The sequence below is a fragment of the Babylonia areolata genome, chromosome 27 (genome assembly GCF_041734735.1).
Source record: "Babylonia areolata isolate BAREFJ2019XMU chromosome 27, ASM4173473v1, whole genome shotgun sequence".
NCBI classification, from domain to species: domain Eukaryota; kingdom Metazoa; phylum Mollusca; class Gastropoda; order Neogastropoda; family Buccinidae; genus Babylonia; species Babylonia areolata.
The window spans coordinates 2,719,316-2,738,409 of record NC_134902.1 but is presented as its reverse complement, the minus strand read 5'-3'; the positions used below and the strand labels follow the sequence as shown (position 1 = coordinate 2,738,409).

At 42.8% G+C, this 19,094-nt stretch overlaps 1 protein-coding gene across 4 annotated transcripts in view; it reads left to right on the top strand.

The window, feature by feature from the left end:
- LOC143301419 (cytoskeleton-associated protein 5-like) overlaps nucleotides 1-19,094 on the top strand; it is an 87,449-nt gene that overhangs the window by 29,084 nt on the left and 39,271 nt on the right. For all 4 annotated transcript variants that reach the window (XR_013057780.1, XM_076615700.1, XM_076615699.1 and 1 more), the window contains 11 exons: nucleotides 1,123-1,143; nucleotides 3,126-3,233; nucleotides 5,083-5,193; nucleotides 5,757-5,849; nucleotides 7,387-7,572; nucleotides 7,958-8,049; nucleotides 9,587-9,644; nucleotides 12,122-12,247; nucleotides 13,567-13,706; nucleotides 14,243-14,417; nucleotides 16,642-16,755. Coding sequence is in view for 3 of the 4 variants with exons in the window: in XM_076615700.1 (XP_076471815.1) it covers nucleotides 1,123-1,143; nucleotides 3,126-3,233; nucleotides 5,083-5,193; nucleotides 5,757-5,849; nucleotides 7,387-7,572; nucleotides 7,958-8,049; nucleotides 9,587-9,644; nucleotides 12,122-12,247; nucleotides 13,567-13,706; nucleotides 14,243-14,417; nucleotides 16,642-16,755 (1,224 nt within the window). In the remaining variant the exon portion in view is untranslated. The remainder of the gene's footprint in view (nucleotides 1-1,122; nucleotides 1,144-3,125; nucleotides 3,234-5,082; nucleotides 5,194-5,756; nucleotides 5,850-7,386; nucleotides 7,573-7,957; nucleotides 8,050-9,586; nucleotides 9,645-12,121; nucleotides 12,248-13,566; nucleotides 13,707-14,242; nucleotides 14,418-16,641; nucleotides 16,756-19,094) is intronic.

Here is a 19,094-nt window from a genome sequence, read left to right as displayed (position 1 = left end):
GACATTTTCTCTGCAAATACTTTGTCAATTGACACCAAATTAGGCATAAAAATAGGAAAAATTCAGTTCTTTCCAGTCATCTTGTTTAAAACAATATTGCACCTCTGGGATGGGCACAAAAAAAAAAAAAAAAAGAAGCCTAATTATATGCAAACTGCATTTACTGTTATATTTATATTTTTTGTATTCTCTAAACTTGGCACTTTGATCTGATATTCTGACCCAACAACAAGAGCAGTCATTGTTATCATTTTTTGTTCAAACAGGAACTTCTTTTGCTAAGCATGGAAGTTTTATTTATTTTGCAAACGTTTTTGGTGCAGATAGTAAAAAAGGGAAATTACTCTGTAATTAATGCTAGGGGACTTAATGTATCACAAGTGAGTCTTGAAGGCCTTGCCTCTCTTGTTCTGTGATGGCTGCATCAAAGCTTCACTGTTGTTGATTCCTCTTTTTCCTTCCCCCCCCCTTTTTTTTTTAAAGTGTAAACATAGCATAAATATTCTTCAGTAATGGTGATGATGAATGAGCTGATACACTTGACAAATGAAGTGTAAACTCAACACTTGACATGCGCAAATGCCGGTGACGGGTTTTCTGCATATAACTTTATCAGTCTCTTCATTTTGTTTGCTTCTCTTATTATTTTTGACAAAACTTGAGAATACTGTCTAAAAGAAAAGTTGTTATTTGATAAATGCAGGCTTATTATGCCCAGCTCTGTTTAAATCTGTTACGGAAAAAAAGTACAAAAATTAGGTTAGTGAAGTATCATTTTTCAGCAGCACCAGTCTGTCCACAGTGTTTATCATTATACATTTGTCAGAGTTAAGTATTACGCCTGCAACTAGAATGCAGAAAAAGAAGTATTTTGTTTTTGGAACCGTGGAAAGTTGTCAGTTGAATGGGTAGATCACTCAGCAGTTCATGACCAGGGAAATCATCTGTGATGTATCTACGGATATTGTTTCAGATTTCTTTATGCCTTCAGTACATGTTTCGTTTTAAATGATCTGTTGAATAGATAATAGTAGCTGGTTTCAGTTTCTTGTTCATATGTTAAATATTCTGCCGCACTGAGATTTGACATTCCCACTACCATTCTTTATTTCTGTTTTCCAGGCCAAGACAGCTGCCAAAAAGGTATGTTGGTGGTTAAGTATATTTTCATGTATTGTTTAGTTATTGTGTATTTTATTTTTGATGTTACTCAGCTCGGTTTCAGGAACGTGTACTGAATTATGCATTTTACTGTTATTTTTTTCTGTTTTTTTTAGGAATATGTATTAAACTTTGTATTATACTGTTAGTTTATTTTGCCCAGTTCAAGGAGTGTGTGTGTGTGTGTGTGTGTGTGTGTGTTGTGTGTGTGTGTGTTGTGTTGTGTTGTGTTGTGTTGTGTTGTTGTGTGCCAGTCTTTTCTCTCACCCCAACCTTCCACCCACCCCTCCCCACTGCCAGCTGAGTTCTGGTGAAGTCCATCCACAGGACAGTACTGTGAAAACTGTAAGACTGTTTGATGTTCTTGGTTGATACATCTTAATAGCACATCATATCTGGGCGTTTGTATCATTTTGATGTAACGTCTTGGACTCGCAGTTACGGTACAGTTGAGTGTCCTTAACCCTTTGAGCCCTGAGTTCCTGAGCAATTTTAACCCTTCTGCCCGAGCTCCTGAGCCAAAATTTGCAAATAATTGGTATTTAATTACACCCTTTGAGCCCTGACCACCGCTTTACGGGTGGCAGAGAAAAATGACATAATGCCCAGCCACCGGTTGAGCGGTGCGTAAACACTTGAAGCGTGCAGAGTCTCAACCTGGCCCGTCAGGGCAGAAATCAGGGACAAAACATGCGAGAAAACAACTGTACACAACGCAGCAAGTAACTGATATGCTTGATGATTTATTGGAAGTAGAGTATGACAATGATTACTCTGATAGTGAGGTGGAATTCGAATCGGATGATTTTGCTACAGATAGTGATGTTGAAAATGAATCTGAGCAGGCAGAATCAGTTGATCAAAGGGGGCGTGTCAGGTTGAGACTCTGCACGCTTCATGGTAGAAATCGATCTTTTTTATCCAAAGCACATGCACAAAACACAGTGAAAAGGCACGGCAATGTTGCTACTACGTTCACTGACTTCAGAATATTACGGTTTTTCTGACTGGCTCTTCAATATAAGTCAACCAGTAGCAAAACACGACACAGGTGTTATTTGGCGAAATTCTGTGAAAGAAATCCACTCTGATAGACACAAATATATTTGCTTGCACTCGAGGCCTGACAAGAGCGATGGGTTATGCTGCTGTCAGGCATGTGCCCAGATGTGAATATGGTGTGCATGGTTTTGCTGTGGTTTGTGCCTGTGTGTCTTTAGACTGATGGTGCTTGTGTTGATTGACAATTTTTGTTGTTGTCACTTTGTCTTGAATGTGTATATTTTAGCCAAAAGGCATGTGACAGCTTGTTGACTTTGTCTTGAATTTGTATGTTTTATTGTGAAGCGTGGTGAGCCCCCTCCATCTGAGATGGGGGGTTTCTGCGCTGTATAGGCCAGCATTTTATTTATTGATTGTTGTCTTTTCAATCGCCAAAGACGTGGAACAACCTCCCTGATAACCTCTGTTATTCTGATTCCCTCGCATCTTTTAAATCTCATCTCAAAACTCACCTTTTCCCTCAGCAATAAGTTCAATTGTGGCAGGTCCACTTCCTTTGCGTTAGCTGTGCTTGACTATGTGTGTATACATATGTATGTGTACATAATTACATGCATGTATATGAATGTGTATTGTGTGTGCGTGTGTTTATGTAAGTTTGTGCCTGCCTATGTGTGCGTATGTGTTAGGGTAGCTGTTAGATACACATGTATGTTAAAATGTATGTATGCAGTTCGTGTGTGTGTGTGTATATGTGCGTGTGTGTGTGTGTGTGTGTGTGTGTGTAGTCACATTTTGGTGTGTGTGTGTAACATAGATATAATGTTTTATGTTAACAAAAGCGTTTTTGTAAAGCTCCTAGAGCAGATTTGTGGATAGTGTGTTATATAAGTATCCATTATTATTGTTATTATTGTTGTTGTTGTTGTTATCATTATGATGTTGGTGTGTTGTGACTGCAGCCGGCGGGAAAGAAGGCGGGCGGTGGGGGCGCGGGGGCCAAGAAAGGGAAGGGGGCTGCAGGCAAGGGGGCCAAGGGGGACAACCAGCCTGCCGAGACCATCTTGTCCGTAAGTCCTGAGAGAGCTTGGGGGGGGTGGTGGTGTCTTTGTTGGCAGTTGTGTGGGTTTGTGTGTGTGTGTGTGTATGTGTGTGTGTGTGTGTATGCATATGCATGCGTGTGTGCGTGCATGTGTGTGTGCATGTTTCAGACTTTTTCAGCACACACATTCACTCAAGGTAGGTGTGGAGAACGGATGAGCGGTCAGACGGGAAGAGGAGGGGGAAGGGGTGTGGGGGGGGGAGGGTGTGGGGGGGAGAGGGTGGAAGGGGAGGTGTTGAGAGAGAGAAGGACAAGGAAAGCTGGTGGAATGATGAAGTGGTGGGCTGTTGGATGGAGGAGTCAGTTATAGTGGACCGTAGAGCTGTGTATTATACCTTTGATTCAGTTCAGGTGCAGCTGTCATATATTATCTTTGATTCAGTTCAGGTACAGCTGTCACATATTACCTTTAATTCAGTTCAGGTGCAGCTGTCACATATTACCTTTAATTTGGTTCAGGTGCAGCTGTCACAAATTACCTTTGATTCAGTTCAGGTACAGCTGTCACATATTACCTTTGATTCAGTTCAGGTACAGCTGTCACATATTACCTTTGATTCAGTTCAGGTACAGCTGTCACATATTACCTTTAATTTGGTTCAGGTGCAGCTGTCACATATTACCTTTGATTCAGTTCAGGTACAGCTGTCACATATTACCTTGAATTCAGTTCAGGTGCAGCTGTCACATATTACCTTTGATTCAGTTCAGGTGCAGCTGTCACATATTACCTTTGATTCAGTTCAGGTACAGCTGTCACATATTACCTTTGATTCAGTTCAGGTACAGCTGTCATATATTACCTTTGATTCAGTTCAGGTACAGCTGTCACATATTACCTTTGATTCAGTTCAGGTACAGCTGTCATATATTACCTTTAATTCAGTTCAGGTGCAGCTGTCACAAATTACCCTAGACAGGTAGATATGATAACATTCCCTGTTTGTTTGTCTTAGCTATGATGTGGGCGTACATGTACTATCATGTAGACAAGTTTTATGGAATTTGCAGATCTTTGAAATCAGTTGATTCCAGAGAAAACATTTGAATCCAAGTCAGTTAAAACGGAAGGAAAAAAAATGTATACAGTGTGTGGAAAGCAGGTAGGACAGTGTGTTTGAAAGTGGATGGAGTGATATAACAAAATGGAAAATATTACAAGATGATATGATTTTGTATTGTATATATCTAGTTTTATCACCAGTATCATAATCATATTTTCATTCACTGTTTGTGTTTAATTTTGGTGTAAAACACCTGTAACCAGCACTTACTTTTGCCCTTCACGTTCACCCCTCCCCATAGAGTAGAAGAAATCCACTCAGGTACACAAATATATATGCATGCACTGAAGGCCTGACTAAGCGCGTTGGGTTATAATATATAATAATAATAATATAATATAATAATATAATATAAGGGTATTTATATAGCGCTGAATCTTGTGCATAGACAGATCAAAGCGCTTTCACACAAGCCATTCACATGCACGCTTGACTCTAAAACTGGAGCAACTGAGGACAAGGAAGAGGCAGGGAAGGGAGGCTATTTTGGGAAGAGGTGGGTTTTAAGGCCAGGCTTGAAAGAGCTGAGTGTAGAGACTTGACGAAGCGAAAGAGGAAGTTGATTCCAATTGCAAGGTCCAGAGACAGAGAAAGAACGGCGGCCAACAGTCGAGAGTTTGAATCTGGGTATGCGTAAACAGAGTGGGTTAAGCTGCTGGTCAGGCAATGCCTAGCAGAGATGGTGTAGCGTAGATGGATTTGTCCGAACGCAGCGACGCCTGCTTGAGAAACTGGAAGTGATTGTTGATGCAGGACGAGGCGGTGGAAGAGAAGGCGGCCGCTGCCCTTCCTGCTGACGTGCTGACGGGCTTGGCCAGTGCCAACTGGAAGGAACGACTGGCTGCCATGGAGAAGTTCTCGGACGTGAGTAGCTCGCTGTGCCTGGAAGGGAAACCGTGCCGCTGTCTGAATGGTGGGGTAGAAAACAGTCGCACTGTTTTGTTCAAGACTGATGGTGATGGCTGTCAGTGTTGTTGTATGATTAGAAAATTTTTTTTTTTTTTTCAAACCATGATTTAAAATGGTATCAGTATTTTTAACATGAGCATGATATAAAGTGGTATCAACATTCAAAACATGATCTATAGTAGTGTCAGCTTTAGAAATGTATATGAAGTGATGTGATGTGGGATGAGAGGAAAGTTCTGAGGGGAAAAAAGTATATCTAACTTTGATGATAATGTGGGGGGTTCAGAAAAAAAAAGTATATATCTTTGATGCTGATTGGGGGTATGGGGGGATGTTCAGAAAAAAAAAGTATATATCTTTGATGCTGATTGGGGGTATGGGGGGATGTTCAGAAAAAAAAAGAAGTATATATCTTTGATGATTTTGGAAAGTTGTGGACAGTTAGATTCAACAACAACACCACAAAAAAGCTGTGAAGGTGACAGCAGACAGCGGCCTGTGTGTGTGTGTGTGGACAGATGGTGAAGACGATGAGCAAGGAGGAGATTCCCTGCCAGGTGTTCGTCCGTGTGCTGAAGAAAAAACCTGGTCTGAAGGAAACCAACTTCCAGGTGAGACACCCTCTACCTTTCATCATAATGATAATGTTAATGATACAAATGAATGCATGAACATTTTTTTTTCTGAGGGTAATATATTAAGCATACCATACACAGTTGTTTTTTTTTCATCCAGCCCTCGAAAACAAACAAAAATGATGATAATAATAATAACAACAAAAAAAAAAAAAAAAAGGGAGGAAGAAAAAGAAGTGAACAAAGGTGTAAAATATCAAGGAAAACATACCAAAGACGAGAAGAAGAAAATGAGATATTTGATTACACACACTTAACCGTGACCCTACTAGTGCAGACTCCGGCAGGGGTCTGACATTCCTGTCCTGTGCAAACTACTATCCGCCTATGCGGAGAAAACGAAAGTACTACAGCCGATAACCTCCCCTTTGCCCCGCTGGCTAGCGCCCTCTTTGATAGATAGAGACAGACAGACAGAGAGAAAGATAAATAGGCAGGCAGAGACAGAGCGAAAAGAGAGAGAATTGTTCCCATAATATGATATTAGCATATGTGTGTGTGTGTATGTATTTAATGTTTATAAAGCGCTTTGAGCTACCTGTTATGGAGGAAAGTGCTCAACAAGTGTCTATTATTATTATTTTGCTATTGTCATGGTTAATATTGTTATTGTCTGTGTTGTTGTTATTGTTATTATTGTTATGATTATTAATAATCAATGATGATGATGATAGTGATAAATGATAATGATTATATTCAAAGTAATGATGATGTTATTGAAAGTAATAAGTGATGATGATAGCGGTGATAGTGATGTTGATAACGGCAGTAATAAATGTATTGATGTAGCACTGAATTTTGTGCGGAGACAAACCAAAGCCCTTTCACACCAGTCATTCACACGCACGCACGCACCAGACAGAAGTAATGAACAAATTTTCTGAACAGACACACAAGATTTGTCTTCCAGAAGGTAGTAGTTTGGTTTTAGTCGCTCTTGAAAGGTATTTTTGCTGTAAATTTGCTGAAGAAATCTTGCCTGTTCAGGTCTTGAATTTGGTTTCGTCGCTCTTGAAAGGCCTTTTTTGTTGTAATTTTGCTGACGAAATCTTGCCTGTTCAGGTCTTGAATTTGGTTTCATCGCTCTTGAAAGGTCTTTTTTGTTGTAATTTTGCTGACGAAATCTTGCCTGTTCAGGTCTTGAATTTGGTTTCGTCGCTCTCGAAAGGTCTTTTTTGTTGTAATTTTGCTGATGAAATCTTGCCTGTTCAGGTCTTGAATTTGGTTTCGTCACTCTTGAAAGGTCTTTTTTGTTGTAAATTTGCTGAAGAAATCTTACCTGTTCAGGTCTTGAATTTGGTTTTGTCGCTCTTGAAAGGTATTTTTTGTTGTAATTTTGCTGACGAAATCTTGCCTGTTCAGGTCTTGAATTTGGTTTCGTCGCTCTTGAAAGGCCTTTTTTGTTGTAATTTTGCTGATGAGATCTTGCCTGTTCAGGTCTTGAATTTGGTTTTGTCGCTCTTGAAAGGTCTTTTTTGTTGTAAGTTTGCTGACGAGATCTTGCCTGTTTCAGGTTCTGAAGCTGAAGCTGGAGCTGCTGGGTCACCTGGGGAAGGAGGCCAAGTTCTCCCGGCAGGCGGCGGAGTTTGTGCTGGGGGAGATCATTGACAAGGTGGGGGACGTCAAGAACGGGGCCGCCGCTCAGGAGACCCTCAGCTGTATCAGCGAGGCCTGCTCTCTGGAGTTTGTCTCCGAACAGGTCAGGGGGAGTGTGTGGGGGTGGGTGGGTGGGTATGGGTTGGGGTGGGGGTGGTGGGTTGTGTGTGTGTATGTGTTTGTGTGTGTGTGTGTTGTGTGTAACACAGGTCAGGGATGGTGTGTGTGGGTGTGGGTAGGAGTGTGTGTGAAGGTGTTTGAGTAGGTGTTTGAGTGTGTGCACAGCTGTGTATATCTCTGTGTGTGTTTCTGTGCATATGTTGCGCATAATTATGTGCATTGTTTGTGAGTGTGTGTGTGTGTGTGTGTGTGTGTGCGCGCGCGCGTGCATGCATGTATGTGCATATGTGTGTGAGAGACCATTTTCTTTGTCATGGTGGATGCTGTTTGATGCCAACAATACAACTGACGCTTGTGTCATGTTTCAGGCGATGATTCTGGCTTTCGAACAGAAGAACCCCAAGAATCAGTCTGAGACCCTGAACTGGCTGGCTGGAGCTATCAAAGAGTTTGGACTGAAGTAAGTTGCTGTGGGACAGCTCTTCTGGAAGCAGTGGGTTTTTGGTGGTTTTGTTTTTGGTGGTGGTGTTGAAACTGATAAAGGGTTTTCATGGGTATTGTTGTAAGGTTTAGAATGTTGGCCCATCTTCACAGACGCCAAACCCCGTGTGCACCGTTTCTCCCCCAGCTCTGCAGCGTTGTCTTCATTGAGAAATCAAGTGATGCTTTTAGGAAGTGGTCATTAACTTTGTTTGAAGTCTGTACGATCACGCCTTAATTTTAGCCCGATCGCCCAATCGAGCTATATAATTATGTGACCTGGTTGGAGACATAATTTGACAAAAAACCGAGAACGCCAGAGAATCAACAGATAGACAGAAAATACGAAAAAACCTTAGACGTATGAAGAGCACAGAACAGGAGTCATGATGGCTGCCGGAAAAAGAGAGCGCTAGTCAAGGGGGCAAAGGGGAGGTTACCTACTTCCGGGAGGTTGTCGGCCATAGTTAGTTTAGTTTTCTCCGCATAGGCGGATAGTAGTTTGCACAGGACAGGAATGTCAGACCCCTGCTGGAGTCTGCACTGGTGGGTCACGGTAAGTATGTTACTTACACATAATTTTAGGTAGAAAATTTCCTATTTTGAATATTTCTCTCTCAAGATTTGTTCCTCAGTCAGTGCTAGAACTTCACACAGCTTTTGCAGCATCCTTCTAGGAAATCAGACCATTCTTTTTCATCGTCAACATTTCTTTGGTTTTGTTGCTTCTTTTATCATTGTGTTGTGTGCTGTATTACGGAGTGTGTTTATAATAATAATAATGATAATGGTATTTATATAGTGCTGAATCTTGTGCAGAGACAAATCAAAGCGCTTTCGCACCAGTCATTCACACGCATGCATAACTCTAAAACTGTAGAAACTAAAGACAAGGAAGGGCAGGCAAGGAAGGCTATTTTGGGAAGAGGTGGGTTTTAAGGCCAGACTTGAAAGAGCTGAGTGTGGAGACTTGAAACGAAAGAGGAAGTTCATTCCAATCGCAAGGTCCAGAGACAGAGAAAGAACGGCGGCCAACAGTCGAGTGTTTGAATCTGGGTATGCGTAAACAGAGTGGATCCGAAGCCAATCGTAGTGAGCGAGATGGAGTGTAGAGGTGAAGGCAGCCGCAGAGATAGGAAGGGGCAGTTTTGTGAATACATCAATAACATAGAGTGCTGATCTTGTACTTTATTCAGTGTGAGACAGGGAGCCAGTGGAGATGTTGCAAAAGAGGAGTGATGTGCTCAGATCTTTTCTTTCTGAGGGCGAGTCGGGCAGCAGTTTTGTATGCGCTGAAGGGACTGAATGGATGAAGCAGGCAAACCAGACAATAGAGAGTTACAGTAGTCAAGGCGAGAGAGAATGAGAGAAACGACAAGTCTAGATGTTGCGTCAGTGGACAGATATTTCCGGACGGCACTGATGCGCCGCAGTTGACAGTAGCAGGACTGACATGTCTGACTGATAATTTTTTTTTTTTTTTGGTTGTTGTTGAAAGATGTGCGTGGTGTGTGCAGGGTCAACATCAAACCCATGATCAAGGCCATCAACAATGGACTGGCAGCAACCAACCCTGTGAGTATGCTGCATGGCGTGAGCAGCTGTGTCAGCATCTTTTTGTCACTGCAGGGGGCATACTGGTTTTTAGAGGGTTTTTTTTTTTATTGGAAAAAAAACAAAAAACGACACACCAAGAACAACAAAAAGTAATCAAGTCTTTGAAAAATGATCAAATTATTTTTATATATCAGCTTTTTTTTTTTTTTTTTAACCCAAAGAAGAAAAATCATGATGATGGTGATTAGAATTATAAAGCAAAGCAGCAAAATACCCAAGACTGATTTTGAAAAGGAAATAAAGGGAACAGTTGATACACGACGTCAAAGAAAGTCGTGACAATGAGTTGTCCTTATAAGGCATCCATGCAGCATCAGAATGGGCCTTGCGATCAGTTGAAAGGTCCCAATGCAGCATCCTTGTTTTTCATGACCATAGGTCAGAGAATGTCCTGACAGTCAGTCGTCCCTATAAAGCATCCATGCAATGTGCGAAGTTGCCTTGCGTTCATTTTGAAAAGTCCCAACGGAGTATCTTTGTTTTTCATTACCCTAAGAGAATGTCCTTAAAGTCATTTGTCTCTATAAAGCATCCATGCAGTGTGAGAATTGGCCTTGTTGAAAGGTCCAAATGCAGCATCATGGTATTTCATTACCATAAGTCTGAGACTGAGAGAACATTCTGACAATCAGTTGTCCATGCAATGTCAGAATTGGCCTTGCGTTCAGTTGAAAGGTCCCAACGGAGCGACCTTGTTTTTCATCACCTGTGAGAACATGCTGGCAATCACTTTTCTTTATAAAGCATCCGTGCAATGTGAGATTTGGTCTTGTGATCAGTTGAAAAATCCTGATGTAGCGTCCATGTTTTTCATTACTGTAAGTCTGAGAGAATGTCCTTCCTAACTATCAGTTGACCCAATAAAGAATCCATGTAGTGTCAGAATTGGCCTTGTTGAAAGGTCCCAACAGAGCATTCTTGTTTTCTTACCACTGTAAGTCTGAGAAAGTCCTGACAGTCAGTTGTCCCTATAAAGCGTCCATGCAATGTCGGAATTGGCCTTGTGTTCAGTTAAAAAGTCCCAACAGAGCATCCTTGTTTTTCATTACTGTTAATCTGAGAGAAAGTCTTGACAGTCTGTTGTTCCTATAAAACATCCATGCAGTGTCAGAATAGGCCTTGGTGAAAGGTCCCAACAGAGCATTCTTGTTTTCTTACCACTGTAAGTCTGTGAGAATGTCCTGACAGTCAGTTGTTCCTATAAAACATCCATGCAGTGTGAGAATAGGCCTTGGTGAAAGGTCCCAACAGAGCATTCTTGTTTTCTTACCACTGTAAGTCTGTGAGAATGTCCTGACAGTCAGTTGTTCCTATAAAACATCCATGCAATGTGAGAATAGGCCTTGTTGAAAGGTCCCAACAGAGCATTCTTGTTTTTTTTTACAACTAAGTCTGTGAGAAAGTCCTGACAATTAGTTGTCCCTATAAAACATCCATGCAATGTCAGAATTGGCCTTGTGTTCAGTTAAAAAGTCCCAGTGGAGCATCCTTGTTTTTCATTACCGTTAGTCAGAGAGAAGGTGGAGATAAAGATGGCAGGGTGACCGACGTGTGTGTGTGTGTGTGTGTGTGTGTGTGTGTGTGTGTGTGTGTGTGTGTGTGTGTGTGTGTGTGTGTGTGTGTGTGTGTGTGTGTGTGTGTGTGTGTGTGTGTGTGTGTGTGTGTGTGTGTGTGTGTGTGTGTGTGTGTGTGTGTGTGTGTGTGTGTGTGTGTGTGTGTGTGTGTGTGTGTGTGTGTGTGTGTGTGTGTGTGTGTGTGTGTGTGTGTGTGTGTGTGTGTGTGTGTGTGTGTGTGTGTGTGTGTGTGTGTGTGTGTGTGTGTGTGTGTGTGTGTGTGTGTGTGTGTGTGTGTGTGTGTGTGTGTGTGTGTGTGTGTGTGTGTGTGTGTGTGTGTGTGTGTGTGTGTGTGTGTGTGTGTGTGTGTGTGTGTGTGTGTGTGTGTGTGTGTGTGTGTGTGTGTGTGTGTGTGTGTGTGTGTGTGTGTGTGTGTGTGTGTGTGTGTGTGTGTGTGTGTGTGTGTGTGTGTGTGTGTGTGTGTGTGTGTGTGTGTGTGTGTGTGTGTGTGTGTGTGTGTGTGTGTGTGTGTGTGTGTGTGTGTGTGTGTGTGTGTGTGTGTGTGTGTGTGTGTGTGTGTGTGTGTGTGTGTGTGTGTGTGTGTGTGTGTGTGTGTGTGTGTGTGTGTGTGTGTGTGTGTGTGTGTGTGTGTGTGTGTGTGTGTGTGTGTGTGTGTGTGTGTGTGTGTGTGTGTGTGTGTGTGTGTGTGTGTGTGTGTGTGTGTGTGTGTGTGTGTGTGTGTGTGTGTGTGTGTGTGTGTGTGTGTGTGTGTGTGTGTGTGTGTGTGTGTGTGTGTGTGTGTGTGTGTGTGTGTGTGTGTGTGTGTGTGTGTGTGTGTGTGTGTGTGTGTGTGTGTGTGTGTGTGTGTGTGTGTGTGTGCAGGCTGTGAGGTCAGCAGCCATCAGCGTCCTGTCCACAGCCTACATGTACATGGGGCCCAAGCTGCGTGTCTTCTTCGAGGAGGAGAAGCCGGCTCTCCTGCAGCAGATTGACGCCGAGTTTGAAAAGGTCAGGCTGGCGTAGCCAAGGGAGAGAACGCTAGCTGTCATGTGGTGTTCTCAGAGTTTGAAAATGTGGTGTGCATGTTGGTGTGAGTGTGTGCACATGTTTGTGTGGGTGGACACAAGTTCGCTGAAAGTGACCCGTTGTTGTTTTTGTTTTTTTCTTTTCACTGTTATTGTTATATTTTATTGTCATTTGTGTTTTTGTTTTATCTTGCTTTGTTTTAATTATTTTTTGAATTAAACATTTTGTTTAAAAAGATTACAGTTCAATTTAAAAAATTTTTTTTCTTAAGTATTACATTAATTTATTTATTTTTATGAATTTTTTGATGTGAATGTTTTACTCAAGCCTTGATAGGCCCGTCAGGGTCTGATCAGTGTGTTGGGTTTATGCAAAGATCAGACATCTGTTCTTTTTTCTCTTTTTTTTTTTTTTTTCAAGCAGATGTGGTGTTGCACATACGGATGAGTCAGCACGCTTTGACACCTCTTTGAAAATGAAAAATGAAATTGAAAGTTCATGCTCACTTGTTTTATTTCATTTCGTTATTTGGTTTCATTTCATGTTAATGTTTTTTCCACAAACATGGTAGGCTCTTGAGACCTGGCCAGCACTTTGGGTTTATGCACAGATCACGGATCAGCTCTGATTTTGGGAAAACAGTTTATTTTAGGCAGATGTGGTGTATGGATTAGTCGGCATGCGCTTTTGGTCTGAAGCTGAAACTCCGTCCCTTCTCTTTCTCTTTCCCCTTCTGTTCTTCCCTCTTCTCCTTTCCTTTTTGTAGCATCTCCACTGGCTCCCTGTCTCACACCGAATAAAGTACAAGATCAGCACTCTGTGCTACAAATGGCATATTCAGGGAGGCAGTAACACCAGAATAAGGCAGTTTTATGAAGGCTGCTGAGTAGAGCTGAACAATTTCGGACCTTATGTAAACAGAGCCATGATCGTGGGCCATTGCGCTTCACAGGGAAAGTCATGATCGTGGCTCATTGTGCTTCACAGGGAAAGTCATGATCGTGGGCCATTGCGCTTCACAGGGAAAGTCATGATCGTGGGCCATTGCGCTTCACAGGGAAAGTCATGATTGTGGCTCATTGTGCTTCACAGGGAAAGTCATGATTGTGGCTCATTGTGCTTCACAGGGAAAGTCATGATTGTGGCTCATTGCGCTCTCCGGGTTAAGACCTGACAGGCGTTCAGCCCTAGAATGACCCCGTTGTGGGTCAGCTGGGCTATGAGGAACTTGAAATGAGTTGTTTCTGTTTGGGCTCAGGTCAGAGGACTGTAATGTATTCTGTGCACTGTTGACGGATCAGGTCAAGGGTCAGAAGCCGCCAGCAGCGACCCGAGGTCTGGCGCCGGGAGGGGACGGGGAGGAGGAGGAGGAGGAGAGGGGGGAGGGGGGCACGCAGGAAGAGGAGGAAGTCCAGGACTTGGTGCCCCGCACTGACATCAGGTGTGTGAAGGTGGTGGTGGTGGTGGTGGTGGTGTTGGTGTTGTCCGTTTTGTTGGTTTTTGTTGGGTTTTTGTTGTTTGAGTTGTTTAGAAGGTGGGTGGCATAATGGTTAAGACGCTCATCTGCCAATACAGAGAGTCCATGAGGGTTTGGGTTCGAATCCTGCCCTCACCCTTAGTCCTCACATTACTGTTTTGACTGGGCGAGCACAAGAAACTCCGTTATGTTTCTTGATTTTAGATTGTAAATTTTTTATTCACAAATTTACTAACTGTTCCTGACATGCCACACAGGCCAGCCCCTGCTTTCCAGTCTCCCTTGTTTCACTGGAAAATCAAACTGAGAGTCTAGTCTTTCGGATGAGGTGATAAACTTGAGGTCCCGTGTGCAGCATGCATGGCAGAATTCTGTCAAAGAAATTCACGCTGAAAGGTGCATGGATATACTTTACATGCTTTGTGTGTGTGTGTGTGTCTGTGTGTGTGTGTGCGTGTGTGCGTGTGTGTGTGTGTGTTTGTGTGCGTGCCCGCCCCCAGTGAGCGGATCACGGAGAGCCTGCTGACGATGATGGCGGACAAGAACTGGAAGGTGCGCAACGAGGGTCTGCAGAAGGTGACGGACATCCTGAAGGAGGCCAAGTTCATCACTGCCAACATCGGGGGGCTGCCAGAGGCCGTCAAGGTCCGCCTCGGGGAGTCCAACAAAAACCTGGTCAGTGCCACGCTCTGTGCATTGCTCAGAGAGTTCCCTGCATTTTGTTACATATACATATTTGTGTGTGTGTGTCCATTTTGGATGATACAGAGATAAGTGGATTGATGGCCTAGAGGTAACGCGTCCGCATAGGAAGCGAGAGAATCTGAGCGCGCTGGTTCGAATCACGGCTCAGCCGCCGATATTTTCTCCCCCCCTTCACTAGACCTTGAGTGGTGGTCTGGACGCTAGTCATTCAGATGAGGCGATAAACCAAGGTCCCGTGTGCAGCAAGCACTTAGCGCACTTAAAAGAACCCACGGCAACAAAAAGGTTGTTTCAGGCAAAATTCTGTAGAAAAATCTACTTTGATCAGAAAAAACAAATCAAACTGCATGCAGGACAAAAAGAAAAAGAAAAAAAAAAGGGGTGGCGCTGTAGTATAGCGACACGCTCTCCCTGGGGAGAGCAGCCCGAATTTCACACAGAGAAATCTGTTGCGATAAAAAGAAATACAAATACAAAATAATGTGTATGAGTACATATATATAGAGATGCAAACTGTTATGATTTTGCAGTATTTTGTTACACTCGATCGCAGTTTGTTCTGACGTTACACCCACATCAGAATTGTTCATTTTTGGCTACATAGCATGGTCACGTTATTTCCTGTTGTAACATCACCCAGATGCTCTTTGCCTAGGCCAGGGAAGTCGCTACTAACCTTGGTCTCACATGATGATGCTCAGCTGATCGTGTGTTTGTTTGCATTGAAAAAGTATTGAGTGGACCAGTCAGCTTAATTGTAGCAGTTACACTGTTTTGCAGGTAGACCCAAGTGTTTGTATGCCTTGTAGATAAAATGTACGTTTGCTGATGTGAAAATGTTCCTTTCAAGTTTCCTGATAGTTCCTACAAACACATGACAGGGGTTGGTATCTGTGGGTAAGGCACAAACATGCATTCCTGATGCTTGGAAAATGGTTACAGGGTTCGTCATTAACATTTTTTCACATGAGCGCCTGCGCTCTAGTTTCAGAATTTTGATGAGCGCAAACTGAAAACTAAGAGCGCACACTAAAAACATAGAGCAACAAGTCTCAAACATAAATTCATTTTGATTTTGCACGGCCGCGAAATCGATCGTGTGCTCCACTTTTCTACTCTTCAAGTCTGAAGAGCGCTCTTTTGCATAGCCTCCCCTGATTCACTAGGCCTACTTACGGTTGAACTAACAAAACGTAAACAGACGGCTTTCAAACTTCGGTAAATGCAAAACGATCGCGCTTTTGACTCTTGTTTGTGATGGACAATGGAATAACAATTTAGATACAGTAGTGTATGCTTATGTCTTTTCAAAATCAAGAGTGCAAGCGCTCTGAGTCAAGGAATTTTCCAGAGCGCAATTTGTTTTTTCAGAGCGTTCCGCTCAGCGCTCCCGTTAGTGACGAACCCTGGGTTAGGACACACTGCATGTTCACTGAGAGGGTCCCTGCGACATTTAAGAAATTTCTTGAACCAACAATGTGAAAGTTGACTAACACAGTCCCTGAAGTCAGACCTTTGGTCTGAAACGTTGGACCCTATTACCAAAATGTGATTCATATTTTGGCAAAGGGGAGGTTACCTACTTCCGGGAGTTTATCGGCCGTAGCTACTTTCGTTTTCTCTGCATAGGCGGATAGTAGTTTGCACAGGACAGGAATGTCAGACCCCTGCTGGAGTCTGCACTAGTGGGTCACGGTAAGTATGTTACTTAACCTTTTGAGCCCTGACCACCGCTTTACCGGTGGTGGGGAGGGGTGGCATAATGCCAAGCCACTGGTTGAGTGGTGTGTAAATACTTGAAGCGTGCAGTCTCAACCTGGCCCGTCAGGGCAGAAATCAGGGACAAAACGTGCGAGAAAACAACTGTACACAACGCAGCAAGTAATTGATATGCTTGATGATTTATCGGAAGTAAAGTATGACAATGATTACTCTGACAGTGAGGTGGAATTCGAATCGGATGATTTTGCTACATATAGTGATGTTGAAAATGAATCTGAGCTTGCAGAATCAGTTGATCAAAGGAGACATAGACATGTTTCAATAAAACGACTTCTGGACCCTGGCTGCAACTTCTGAAGTAACACAGAAAAAAGTCGGCGCCACTCTTGTTTTTTTGTTTTGTTTTTGTTTTTTGGTACCAGTACATATGTATGATTTTCTTCTATCCCCGTGTGTGTGTGTGTGTGTGCAGCAAATGGCGGCCATCAACATCTGCTCCATGCTGGCCACAGCCATGGGGGCTCACTGCAAGCAGCACGTTCGCGTCATCGTCCCTGGCCTCATCTCCTGCCTCTCCGACAGCAAGGTGAGGGGCGCTGGCTCTGCTCTGTGGCCAGTGGTCTGCAGTCAGTTAAAATCACGCGGCTTGAGTGGATATTAGACTTGACATACACTGAGGGAATTCCTAGGGTGGGTGTACACACACACACACGCACATATATATATATATATATATACATGTGTATTATATATATTAAAAAAAAAGTATATGTATATGTGAGTGTGTATATATATAAATGGAGTGATGGCCTTGAGGTAACGTGTCCGCCTAGGAAGCGAGAGAATCTGAGCGTGCTGGTTCGAATCACGGCTCAGTTGCCGATATTTTCTCCCCCTCCACTAGACCTTGAGTGGTGGTCTGGACGCTAGTCATTCAGATGAGACGATAAACCGAGGTCCCGTGTGCAGCATGCACTTAGCGCACATAAAAGAACCCACAGCAACAAAAGGGTTGTTCCTGGCAAAATTCTGTAGAAAAATCCACTTCAATAGGAAAAACAAATAAAACTGCACGCAGGAAAAAAGAAAAAAAGGGTGGTGCTGTAGTGTAGCGATGTGCTCTCCCTGGGGAGAGCAGCCCGAATTTCACACAGAGAAATCTGTTGTGATAAAAAGAAATTCAAATACAAATGCAAAATACAAATACACACACACACACACACACACACACATCTATATATATTATTATTATATACATATTCTACACATTGGCATTTTGGCAGTTTGTTTTTATTGTTGTCTCCTTTATTTTACTTTGACACACACTTTAGTAAAGCAGCCCTCGGATTCTGGCAGCAAACTTTTCAGAACTGTTTGTGCGAGTGAGTGACTGGTGTGTAAGCGCTGTAATTCGTCTGTGCGCAAGGTTCAGTGCTATATCTTCTTCTTTTTCTGCGTTCCTGGGCTGCAACTCCCATGTTCATTCATTTGTACACGAGTAGGCTTTTACATGTATGACCGTTTTTACCCAGCCATGTTGGCAGCCATACTCCATTTTCAGGGGTGTGCATGCTGGGTATGTTATTGTTTTCATAACCCACCGAAAGCTGACATGGATTACAGGATCTTTAACGTGCGTATTTGATCTTCTGCTCGCGTATACACACGAAGGGGGTTCAGGCACTAGCAGGTCTGCACATATGTTGACCTGGGAGATCATAAAAAATCTCCACATTTTACCCACCTGGCGCTGTTACAGAGATTCGAACTCGGGAGACGGGCGCAATAGCCGAGTGGTTAAAGCGTTGGACTGTCAATCTGAGGGTCCCGGGTTCGAATCACGGTGACGGCGCCTGGTGGGTAAAGGGTGGAGATTTTTACGATCTCCCAGGTCAACATATGTGCAGACCTGCTAGTGCCTGAACCCCCTTCGTGTGTATATGCAAGCAGAAGATCAAATACGCACGTTAAAGATCCTGTAATCCATGTCAGCGTTCGGTGGGTTATGGAAACAAGAACATACCCAGCATGCACACCCCCGAAAACGGAGTATGGCTGCCTACATGGCGGGGTAAAAACGGTCATACACGTAAAAGCCCACTCGTGGGCATACGAGTGAACGCAGAAGAAGAAGAAGAAGAACTCGGGAACCTCAGATTGAAAGTCCAGCGCTTTAACCATTCGGCTTTTGCACCCGTCAGTGCCATATGAATACTTCATATTACAAAAATCAGTCGTACCCATGGAATTTAGAAAGCCAGAGTAGTCTGAAAACAGTGTGACCAACATTAAGTTGTGTGTAGATGCTGTTTGCCTCTGATGTATTGTATGTGCCATTTTATTATTTTACAAGAAGTTTTAAGCCTTGTGAATACAGCAACGTATAGAACATCTTCTCCACCCTGAACTGAAGAGTGATTGGGGCTCTGCACTGAAGACCTGCTCACTAGATTCCTCCAGTTTTAAAGTTTTGTCAATACAGCTGCATAGATTGACTCATTTTCTGTTAGATATAAATTCATATCAGGAGTAATGTGATTGAGATTTGTTTTCAAATGGTAGCATCATTCATGTGCCAAAGTAGATGGCTTTAAAAGATTTATATTTTCATCGTGGTTCAAGTTTTGCACTTGTTTTTGTCTGATTTGGGGTATAGTATTCAGTACTGAGCATGAAGTTGCAGTGTCAGTATATATATATTTAAAAAAAAAAATGCTTTATAGGTATGATTTTTGGGTATCACAATGATAACTGGTATCAGAAACCAGCTCTGAACATAAACATGAAAAGGAATGCTTGAAAGTATATTTATGCATTTCCTGCAGGTGTTAATCTGAAAGTTATTTCTCTGGAAGTGTTCAGGACAGTGAAGAATACTTTTAACCGGCAGAACAAAGTATTGTCAGCTGACATGGGCCTGAATGC